We start from the raw sequence: 11942 nt of genomic DNA on the forward strand, positions 1-11942 counted from the left end.
GAGCACATGGCAACTCTCTTTTACCCGAACATGTTTTTTTGCCATGCCATTTTTTTAGCGCTACATGGCAACTGCCTAGTGTTAGTAGGTGGCAACTCCTAAAGTTTTGAAATCATGGTAATTGCAGTAGACCAGACCACACATGGCAACAACTGTAGTTGTCTAAAAAATGGCAATCTGGAACTTTGACCTGAGATGGCAACTGCAGTTGAGTAGACATGGCAACTGTAGTTGTCCGACATGGCAACCGTAGTTCAGCGATATGGCAACTGCACTTAAACGAACATAGACAAGGGTCCGGCCCATGGCAACTGCGTGCGCGCGGTAAAGTGTCACGTGGGGCGTGCGGTACCACGAGGTACGAGGCCTGATGTACCGGGCGTGTGGGCGTTATCTATTTCGTCCACACGCACGCGTATAAAAGGGACCGGGAGGAAAAAAAGACGTGTGGGCGCTAGTTGTTTTGCCCACACACAAGCGTGTGGGCTGGTCCTCTTAGGCACCACACAGAACGTGTGGGCAGATCCCTTAACCCCCACACGTGTGGTAGTTAGCGGCATCCATTATCTATACTACTCCCTCCGTCCCATAATATAAGGCGTTTTTTTTGACAGTATATTAGAGTCAAAAAATGTCTTACGTTATGAGACGAGGGAAGTATGAAACTACATTTCATAACGAATCTAATAGTATTGGACAGAGGGAGTATATGTTTGGTCAAAGTAGAGATACTTTGACTTTGAACAAAATTTATACGCACACTAAGGCCCAGTTCTTTTGCCAAAATCTGGGGATTCTTCCAGAATCCGACCCTTACCCAGCTTCTCCCAGAATCTTTGAGCCCCATTTGTTTTACAATTCTATCTAATTAGACCCTAACTAGATAGGAACAAATGAGGCTCAAAGATTTTGGGAGAAGTTGGGTAGGGGTCGGATTCTGGGAGAATCCCCAGATTCTGGCAAAAGAACTAGACCTAAAAAGGAGGGAGTAGTTTGACAAGAAGAGTTTTAAACAGACATTAGGAGACATGTTTATTAATCCGCCGCTACCTAATCGATCACACATCGATCCAACGGTCGTAACCCCACCCGCACCGCTACACGGCTACAGCAGCACCAGCTCTCCCCAAATCCACCTCCGCGCCCGTGCGCCGCCGCCGTTCTCTTCTAGGTTTCCGGCGGTGAGCTGCTGAGACCGAGGAGTGCGCCCCCGGGGCTCAGCCGTCGCCGCCTGAGATGGCGGGGGCGCTCGCGGGAGCCGGGATCGTGTGGCAGACGCCGGCCAACCCGCCCGAGGCGCAGGACTACATCTTCCGCAACGGTAACCGCTGCGGCGCGGCCTCGCCCCGTCCCACCCCCTCTGAGTTTCTAACCCTAAACCCTCCCCGAACTAACCATTGAAGAACGGCTCCCTTCTCCTCGCAGGGCGGCGCTACGTGAGGCCCTATTACTTCGAGTTCATCTCCCATGTAAACCAATCTTCTCTTACAGTTTCAATTGCTCAGGGCGTATGTGCAATAGTTGTTGATTTTGCTGCTCCACTCAAAATAATGAAACCATACAATCATTCACAACTCTGAATGTTTAGCCTAATGTTCTAATTTGTTCCAGTGATAGTATAACATTAACAATTTTTTGTTTGCTACAGTTGGTCTTACCAGATATTGTTTGGACCAAATTCTCAATTTGGTTTGCAGGCAAAGAACAGGTGGGCTGGGAAGACCATTGTAGATCTCTTCACGGATGAATTCAAGGGGCGCCCCCGTGAATACTATGTAGGCATCCAAGATTCTCTTTTAGTGCCATATGTATCACACTATTCCTTGCTCGAATGCTCAAGCATAAGGCCATTCCATTTTAGTTGTAGAAATACATATACATTTACTAGAAGTCTAGGACCCTGCTTCTGAATATGTTTGTAGTGGGTTCCTGCATTCTACTATCTTGAACTGCATAGTGCCTTTTAACGATTTAACGCTTGTACATTAAATTCTAAGAATCTTTATTTGCTCTTTGGCAGTATCATCATTTCTGTATCTGAAATAAATGCTGAAATTGCTAGGTTCATGCAGTGAAGTGCGGGAGGCTTCAGGTGGATGAGCAAATGGTTCATGCAGACTATATTGTGAAATCATCACAAAAGATAAGCCATTTCTTGCACAGGTGTGTAAGATTTTTAAGTCTCATTTTTATTATTGCTTCGTACTGGTCCATTTAGCAGAAGTTATTACTCCCTCGGTTCAGTAAACACATGTTCTTTGGAAAATACATGCAGTTAAACTGCTCTAACTCTAACCACTAACATAGATATTCTATATATATATATAAAATCTTGTGTAGTATGGCAAGTGCATAATTTGTTACTCTAAGCCAATTGCTGTGACCATTCGATTTGTATGGAGATATATGCGAGTAAGTGGATTTATATTTACTTATTCTATAACAACGCATACGTTTTCAGCTTGTATGCAAACTTACCAAGTAGTGGTCAAAGTTGCTTGTTGGAGATCCTGGCGGTGTCCTAAACGGCATATATTCACAGAGCAGTATTGTAGCTGAGAATTATTTTTTCTACCTACAAACAAGTGTACAAAATTGGGTGCAACATAAGTTATTACTGCACATGATATAGCCTTACATGAACCACACAAAATCCAAATAAAACAGTTTACCAACTAATGGATATATTGGTCAATGTCACATTTATCTTTTTTTCTTCATTCATGCTATTATTTACTCCCTCCGTCTCATAATGTAAGACGTTTTTTGACACTACACTAGTGTCAAAAAAGGTCTTACATCATGGGACGGAGGGAGTAGTAGCTAAACTAAATTAAGAAAGAGTTGTACTCTGGATAGTAGTAATGACATTTATTATTGATATATTGGCTTTAAGACAATAGTGATTGCTAATTTATACTTCCTTTGGCTTTTGAAGCTATTTATTGCTTTTAACATAAATATTTTTCATTTAAAATTTTGAGTTGGCATATTCCTGAAAGTGGTTACTCTTTCAGGCACGAGCCACCAGTCTTGGGTGGTAATATTGTAATCCTTCAAAATGAAGTTGATGTTGTAACTGTTTGCAAACCGGCATCTGTTCCAGTAAGTCTTTAATTGTAATATTCAAGAAAAATGTTATACTATGTGATGCATGATAAAAAAATACTATGCAGCTTTCCTCTTTTAACAAATTTCATGAAATTGCATGTATAATATAATACTATTATAGTTTTTGGAACTTTTTGATCAGAATTACATGAGCAGCTGAACTTTAACCAATTAGGTTCTATCAAGTCTGCAAGTTACACAAGCTTTGCTCTGAAAGTTTATTTTATTGGATTTTTTCCCCCAGAGGGGCTTCTTTGGAATTACAAGGAATATTTTGTAGTAATTATTGTATGCTACATTGTTGTAGCTTCTGATCACCAGAAGCATGATTCAGAAAAAAGAGGAAAACCAATCACTATAACCCTTCTACAATATGAAAATAATTTAGGTCTGTCGTGTTTGAATTTATGAATTCATGGTGAAGTGTGAGATTTGTTTTGATAAAGAGTTAGCCATAACATATTCAGTTGATGAGATTTCTGTATGTTCAAGATGAACACGGCTTTTGAGAACTAGAATGCTAATTCTGTCTGTTCAGCTATATTTAGCTTCAGTCACTTATTGGTACGTTACATAAGGGAAGTGTTTTTCTTGTGTAGGTTCATCCCTGTGGACAGTACCGTAAAAACACTGTAGTAGGCATTATGGAGGCAGAGCATGGATTGACACCCCTGTTTCGTATCCTTTGCTTCAGTTATGCCATCATTGGGTAATGGCTTCCATTATACTCCCTCAAACTACTCTTTAGGAGAAATCCTTTTTATTCCCTCAAACTATTTATTGTGCTCACATTGACCCTGTCAACTAAATTTGGGATCACTGAATGTCACCCCCTTCCTCTGGGGTTCCACGCGAATAGCGGTTTCTAATGCTCGAACGCCATGTATAGGGAACTTATGCAGCAAAGAGGATCATTCATCACTGTCTTATCCCCTCCTCGTGGTCATGTACTCTTGGTCATGTACTCCTTTGGGCGTGACTGGAAAACAGAGACAGTCCATGGCGCCTCTCACTCTCATGGTATGGTCTCGAAGTTGTGAGTTCTACACCGTGTGAGCTCGGTTCCTGCCCGCTGCACGAGACCCTCCATGCCCGCACCTCAGAGCTCCACCATGCAAGCTCTGCGACTGTGCCCTGCCAGCTGTTCGAGTGCCTCTATGGACCCCACCAAACTCTGTGAGGTCTTAGACTCCACGTTCCCCTTCTGTGATCCTCAATCGCATGAGTCATGAGCAGTGCTGTGACATTTCGATCTCCCACTGACTCCTCTGTTGCGAATTGACAGAGGACTGATTCTTTAGCGTGGATTGGGATAGGAGCGAGTTAGGAAGAGAAAAGGGACAGAAGATTGGATTAGAAATCGCCCACAGGGGCACATTTTGCAAATAACATGGAAGAAACATCGTTGGGATTGCTTCAATTTCTGGCTCTGCTGCTGCTTCTGCTGCAGTGCTTTAGTTTCTCAATTTATTGAGGGCCTTGCCTTATCGCCGTATGTGTCTAGGAATTCAGAGCAGGGATGGGATAGCTCGATCTCACTGGTTGTGCAAGGTTGCTTCTCACTGCATCAGACTTATTGTCATGTAACAAAACCACGACACACCTGCTCAAGGATCCACAACAAGATTAATTCACAACCTTAGCTGGACCTGAAGCTTCACGCGATGTCTCAGTTAAGGAGGCGAAGCATGAAGCGGAGCCAACCTGAAGCCACATCAGCACGTATCCGTCTATCCCTGAGCCACGCCAGCATTAATCCCTGAGTAGAGGTTTAAGTCAATGCAAAGTTATAAATCAGGGGCGTTATCCGTGCAAAATTTTATTTGCGGGGGTGAAGCGAGCACGACAAAATAGACTTTCTTCTTTTGTTTCTTCCTTTTGCTGTAACTGTGTACTTCTACTGCTATTTATGGATGTCCTAAAATTCCTTGACCACCTCTGTTATTGTTTCAGCTGTGCATCGGTTAGACCGGTTAGTTTCAGGTCTCCTTATATTCGCTAAAAGTGCTGAGCAAGCAGAATGTTTCAGGCAACAGGTGCTAGCACTGACCTTATTTTCATCACTCCACACCTGTTCATTGTGCAGTCTACAGTCAGCATATCATCCTGTTTATCATGTGTGTCTGCACTTACCTTACATTCTGCCCTTTGAGATATTTTATCTTATTATGCAATTTGTTCATTTGAATTATTGTTACCACAGATAGAAGCTAATTTGCTGCAGAAAGAATATGTAGCCAAAGTTGTTGGTGCATTTCCTGAAGGCGAGGTAATGCTGTTTGTTTACTGTGACAGTTGTATGGTGTATCTTTGGATCCATGAACAGAAGCTGTTTCTGTTGTAAAATAAGTTGAATAGATTTTTATGGTTTGTTTACTTTAAAAGGATTTCTTGCAGTGTCATTCCGAGGTTTATGTTATTTCAGTTCTTCAGATTCCGCTTGTTACTATGCAAAAGCTTTTAGAATATCTTGTGATCTCTTGTGACCGAATTGCGTAGCTTTGCAGTTAAACTATATAAACATTTCAAGAAAAGGAAACTCCACTTTGTGGAGCCATTAGCTTCATAGCCAAACACTAAGTCTGAAATGTTATGCCGGCGGCAGAGAGTTCATACTTCCTAAATGCAAACTAAATCCATTCACTTTGAGTGGAACTTCCTAGTCTTTAGCAAATATTTATGTATAAAATAAAATCTATGACCACCGGGCCTGGAATGTCTTTAGCAAATATTTATGTATAAAATAAAATCTATGACCACCGGGCCTGGAATGTCGCGGTGACAAATTCTGTAAAACCGAAGAAACCTTCAGATGTTATTTTATTTTATGTCATGCATTTTTATTTAAATGGATTTCTTTGCAGCAAACTGTTGATGCTAATGTAAACTTCAATGCAAGGGAAGGAAGGAGCACTGTTGAGGTCTGTAAAGTATTGTGAATTGTTTTTGTCCAAAAGTACATATGCTGAGTTTGGTTTTTCAACCACAGGTATCTAATGGTCCTGGTAAACCCCTCCCAAGTGGAAAACAAGCATGTACCAAGTTTCAGAGGATTTGCACTGATGGGACCCATAGCATTGTCTTATGCAAACCTGTCACTGGCCGAACTCACCAGGTACCTAATCCTGTTTTACCTTCTATGACTGCATGTGTGCCTGCTTACGTTCACACAGGCGAAACATCCTGGTAATAAACATTAAAGGCCTAGCTTCTGAATCATCCGGCCACTGTGAAAGATTTGGAGGCTGTGCAATGCTTGTGTGTACAATGAAGGCGCCCGGAACTACCAGAAGTTGGTTCATTCTATCGTGCACGAACCTAGCCTTTGGAAGATGACCGGAGCCAAGGTGTTGCGCCGTTTGCCGCCACACCGGAGTCCTCCTAACGGTTGCCTGAACCTGTTATATCATTGTACTGTATGAATCATACTTAACCACCTGTTAGACAAGGCCAACATGATGAACCTGGCAATCATAGTTTCCATTTGAAGGATCAATGCATCCTTTTCATGATCCATAGCTCTTGTTTTCTTGTTTAAGAAGCTTCATACTGGATACATTACTTCTGAAAAAAAGAATCTTAATCATGCTGCCTATATCTATATTTTTGTTATGTTTGTAGTGTTGTGTCTTACTGATACATTTTTTCTGTTGCCCAAAACTTCGAAAAATGCAGATACGGGTGCATCTAAAACACCTTGGTTACCCAATAGCTAATGATGAGCTCTATGTTTCCGGGGATTTTTGTCCGCGTTCATCAAAGGGAACGAGTATCCATAGGGCAACCTCACTAGCGTGCTCATTGCCATCATCAGACCCTGACAACAGTGCTGAAGCCGATTCGGAATTTGGTATTGATCCAATGTGCTCGAATTGTCCAAATCTTGCTCCTGTCGGGTGAGTTCCTACAGCTACAAGTTCACTTGATCATAAAGGGCAGGCTCGAACTAAACAAACATTTACGAGATCTGTATGTAGGAGGCTGGTTGCTTTTGAATTCTTCGGGCGTTATTTATAAATCCTTTGTTCATTTTGGCAGTTATGACGGCGACGAGGAGGGACTATGGCTGCATTGTGTGCGATATACTGGCCCCGATTGGTGCTACGAATGCCCATATCCTGACTGGGCATCCCTTGACAACGTGTCAGGGAAGAAAATGAAGCCTGATGTACCACCAGAAAATTAAGTCGAGAAAGCAAACGGCATCTTGATGGTAGCCCGCCAACTAGTATGGCTGAAATTTTGGATGCTTATGATCACTTTGATGCCCATGGTACTATTGTCTTGTCACTTATGGATTTACAAAGTTGGGTCATCTATTTTGGAACGGAGGGAGTAACTCTTTCTAACAGTGTGTGTTGTTCATGTGGTATATCCTAGTTAAGTTTCCTCTTAGATAATTTAGTCAGGTTGGTTTTATAGCAACATTTCCCTATGTAGGGTTTACATAACATAATATCCATCTCCCCCGCAAAAAGACAAACATAATATCCATCTGAAAATTTTACCAGTGTAGTCTTACCGCCGGCGGCGGAGATCCATGAGTTCACCTAGTTCCGCCGCATGGTGGATGGCACGGGTGGGCGTGGCGAGCGCCGTGTGGCCCAGGGAGGAGAGGTGCGGAGGCCGCCGCGTTGTGACGATGAAGAAGACCGGGACGGCAGGTGTGGGCGAGGTGAACCCCGCACGCAGGAGGGATGGCGTGACCGCATCCGTCGCTCCCTCTCCAGAGGACCTCGTGATCGCCAGCGGCAGGACGGGCAGGACCGCAACCGTGATTGCTCTGGTGGGCGGCGTACGGGTGCTGGCCCCTCGCAGGCGGACCTCGCGCCTCCGCCTGATCTGGCTCCTGCTGTGGCTGCCCAGTCACTCCTATTGGGCTTCGGGTCCGCAAGTGACGAAGGGCACGGGCCCTGGAGCTGCTTCAGGTGCGTGGGCGCAGCCCGGTGCGTCAGGGCTCGCCGCGGGCCGCACGCAGGCACTACCTGGAGGCGCTAACGCTGCCGGCCTCCCCCCCTCTGTCTCCCACGTCGGTGCTGCCGCGCCAACCAAGCTCCAAGAGGGACGGGCCAAGGTCTTCGACCATCTCCGAGGCGGCTCCAAATCCCGCTCTGCTCCAACTTTGCTCGCCCTCGACGCTTCTTCCGCCTCTGTCTCCGGCCAGGCCACCAGGCTTTGAGTCATCGCCCACCCCGCCTCTGGTCTCCAGTGGGCCTGTGAGGCGCACCCCTTCCCGGTGCGGCGACGTAGGGCTGATGCGGACATCCTGCCGGCCGGTGTTGGCCTCGTTGTTCTCTTCGATGAGAGGTCGCCGCCGATATAGCCATCCCTTGCTTCCACGCCTCCGCGTCCACCTGTTGCACGCCGCAAGACGATGGCTGGAGTTACCATCTCCAGGAATGCAGGCCTCTCCCTGCACAGGACATGTGTGAAGCCAAAGGATGCGCCGGCATCAAAGGCGGCTGAGCTCCTGGTGTGTCGTAGCCTGGGCATAGTCAAGAACGGCGAGGACGTCACCGCGGCGGCTCTAGATGCCTTTGCAGAACGGTTCAAGGACCAGCTGCCTCAGGAAGTGATCAACTCCATGCGTAAGCTTTTCAAGCTCGACGACGGGCAAGCTGCAGGTGTGGAAGACGCCCTCATCCAGCACGGAGGTGCCGGTGTCATGGACATGGAAGGGCCAGACGGCGGTGCTGCAGCGCTGCTGGCAGCAATTTGAGCCAGTTGCTGCTCCCTGGGGCTACTTGTTTTCAATGTTAGATCAAGTTCATGCTGCTGAAGTGTTGTGCAAGATCGACACCCTGTGTGTTGCACTACGTGGGTTTAGTTCTAGCTTCTGGAGATGTGCTAAGATGGGTTCAGAATCTGTTCTACCCAGTTTAATTCTGTTGTTGTGCGTCTGTGTTACCTGTGGCGTTTACTGTAGCAGCTGTCCATCTCTCAGTTGGCCATGCCTCTGTGTGTACCACAAGTTGTCATGTTAGAACAATCTATCAATGTGTTGTGTTGGAATGTCCGAGGTCTAAACTGCCCGGATAGACGGGCCACTGTCAACGCCGCCATCGCCTCCTCTTCCTGCCATATCGCGTGCCTCCAAGAGACGAAACTCGACAACGTCGATGTTTTCGTGCCCTCTTTCCTGGGGGGAAACAGACTACGCAATTTTGCACAAAGGCCGGCCGATGGCACAAGGGGAGGTATGCTCCTGCTTTGGGATGACCAGACGGTGGATCTGGTTGACATCAACATCGCCACCTTTTGCTTATCCGCGATGGTCCGAATCCGTGACTCCGACGTACAATACAAGCTCACCACCGTCTACGGTCCCACCGACTCCTCTCGCAAGGATGCTTTTTTTGCGGAGCTCATTGGCCAAAAACCGCCTGCCGGGATCTCTTGGCTCGTGGCAGGCGATTTCAACCAAATATATCGTGCGCGTGACAAGAACAATAGGAACATTAATCGGAGTCGAATTAACCGTTTCCGGGCGGCACTCCAGAGTTGTGAGGTAAAAGAAATCCATTTACAAAATAGAAGGTTCACTTGGAGCAACGAGAGGGAAAACCCGACCTTGTGCAAGCTTGATTCGTTCTTTTGTAACGCCGAGTGGGACACCACCTTCGGCACCCACGTGCTCCACGCCCTATCTTCTTCCCTCTCCGACCATTGTCCGCTTCTCCTCGCCGATGACAAGGGGCCCACTAGTAGAAAAACCCCCATTAGTCCCGGTTCTTGAACCGGGACTAAAGGGTCGTTACTAATGCCCTAGACCTTTAGTCCCGGTTCTAGCACGAACCGGGACAGATGGGCCTCCATGTGGTCGGTGCGCCGGGCCCAGGCAGGAGGGCCTTTGGTCCCGGTTGGTGGCACCAACCGGGACCAAAAGGCATCCACGCATCAGCGTTTCAGGGGCTGGGGTTTTTTGTTTTTTTTGAAGGGGGGGGGGGGTTGGGGGGGTTAATTTAGGTGTTTCATATATTGTGTTAGCTAGCTAATTAATAGAGAGAAGTGTCCTCTCTTATGTCCGTGCTTGGTCGACGCTACGTACTATACATAGAGAGGCCCTCGATACGCTAGCTAGTAAGAAAATGAAGGAAACCATTAAGTACAGAAGTTCGTCATGCATACCGAGAGAAGTGATCAATTGACCTCTCCTTCTCCGAGAGATTGGTCAAACAACAAGTTTTCGTATTATCTATCCGACGCTACTGGCTACATACATATACAATATGTAAGATCTCTTACAGTCCCCTAGCATTTGAAATTAACTTCCACATGGTATTCTCCGGCTTTATTGATGACGTGGTCAAGAAAGAATCCCGCCAATTCCTCTTGAATTGCTTTCATGCGATCTTGTGGTAAGAGTTAATTCCGCATCTGCCACGTCTAATTTGAAGAAGGGGGTTAATACATATATATGAATGAAACTCAACAGAAATGATGGTGTAATAAAATGAAATTGTGAATATTATTGCTTACGCACTTCATATTGTCTTCTAGAGTAGCCCCGCTTATTTTTCAAAGTCGCGTTGTAGATGAACTCGCACACATAGTATCCACAGTAATCATTCCCTTGTTCCTGCCACAAGCACTTTATGAGAAATAGAGGTCAATCAAACTGATAATGAAGCATTATAAATGGCATTGATGAAAGTATAGCTATAGAATCAACGGGAGATGCGCGCAACTAGCTAGCTAGTAGTACTTACTTTCGGGTATGTATATCGTAGCTCCTTCGGCAGTCCCGAAGCTTATGCGGTGAACTGTTTCCAAACCCTGCAAGACAAAAAAAATTAATTATTATTACTTGAGATATCAGGAAATGAACAAAAAGTTGCCAATATGGTGCGATAATGATCGATTGAAGTTACTTGTTGAGCATTTTACTCATGTCCGCATAGGTTTGGGGATCTTTTTGTCTCGAGTCTAAGACGGTTACTAGTCCCCGCTCAAGCTTAATCTCCAGAAGAACATAGTGAAAGCTGTGCACGCATGCATAACTCATCAATTACATTACTATAACCTCGCTCGAGTAAAGAGAAGCCGAATATGCACACGACAGTAACACTCACTCGAAGTTGTAAGGAAAGAGTATTAAATCTTTGTTTTGATTTTTGATCAACGATTGTAGCAAGTTGGCCTCGGCCTCTTCGGCGTTCTTTGTAACCAGAAATTCATCTATGATATTTGTGTTAATGAACCCAATATCATACATTTCTTGTTTTTTGCACTTGACGATCTTCAATCTGCATAATATAGTGAGGATAATTTATTATAAATACATGCAATGAAAGAGCTAAGCTATATATAGAGACTTAATGACAGAAATAGTACTTACAGACAGTAGCAAAAGTCCGTTAATTTATCGAAGGCCTTTTAACTCCTCAAATGGAACAGGCAACAAACCAGTTCCAACAAGGTCGTGGTCCTCTTTAATTCTCAGATACAAAGTATTCGTCCCCCCAGACTCTCTCCAGGTTTTCATGTACCAATTATGGAATCTTCGCATCATCGTTGTTAGAGATTTTCATCTTTGACGAGAGGCTTCCCGTACTCGTATCTGTGTTAGTCCACCTCCAAGAAATTAAAATGTACATCGTCAGGCAGGTAATCTCTAAGATTGCTATAACCGGGCACCGTCCCCGGAGCATTAGCGACGATGTCGCTAGACACATTGAGCGGGGGGGCACGATTGCTTTGCTTGTTCGCCGAGCTGGGCAATTTTTTTCCCAGCTGCTCATTCTTTTAACCTTTGATCACTGACAGTACTTCCCGACCGCTCCGCTTCGAGATATGCCTGTTCAGTAATGCACTCATAGTTGGTTCTCGGT

The 11942-nt window shown here is 45.2% G+C and overlaps 1 protein-coding gene across 1 annotated transcript; it reads left to right on the forward strand.

Annotated features, from left to right (window-relative positions):
* The first annotated feature begins 954 nt into the window (after window positions 1–954).
* Window positions 955–7382, forward strand: LOC123113687 (RNA pseudouridine synthase 7). Its single transcript, XM_044534992.1, has 12 exons — window positions 955–1321; window positions 1426–1469; window positions 1698–1775; window positions 2063–2163; window positions 3018–3105; window positions 3711–3789; window positions 5065–5147; window positions 5315–5380; window positions 5976–6032; window positions 6101–6226; window positions 6787–7007; window positions 7150–7382. Exons 1-12 carry the CDS (start codon window positions 1237–1239, stop codon window positions 7295–7297), a joined length of 1176 nt encoding a protein of 391 aa, XP_044390927.1. The 5' UTR covers window positions 955–1236; the 3' UTR covers window positions 7298–7382.
* Window positions 7383–11942: the final 4560 nt, after the last annotated feature.

Source organism: Triticum aestivum, chromosome 5B (genome assembly GCF_018294505.1).
Source record: "Triticum aestivum cultivar Chinese Spring chromosome 5B, IWGSC CS RefSeq v2.1, whole genome shotgun sequence".
In the NCBI taxonomy this organism is placed as follows: Eukaryota; Viridiplantae; Streptophyta; class Magnoliopsida; order Poales; family Poaceae; genus Triticum; species Triticum aestivum.

What these genes read in the sequence shown, in the direction of transcription:
- LOC123113687 (XM_044534992.1), top strand. Translation starts at nt 1,237, where the DNA reads ATGGCGGGGGCGCTCGCGGGAGCCGGGATCGTGTGGCAGACGCCGGCC. An exon ending in ACTTCGAGTTCATCTCCCAT is followed by an intron (nt 1,470 to 1,697) that starts GTAAACCAATCT and finishes TTTGGTTTGCAG; the next exon opens with GCAAAGAACAGGTGGGCTGG. An exon ending in CAGAATGTTTCAGGCAACAG is followed by an intron (nt 5,148 to 5,314) that starts GTGCTAGCACTG and finishes TTGTTACCACAG; the next exon opens with ATAGAAGCTAATTTGCTGCA.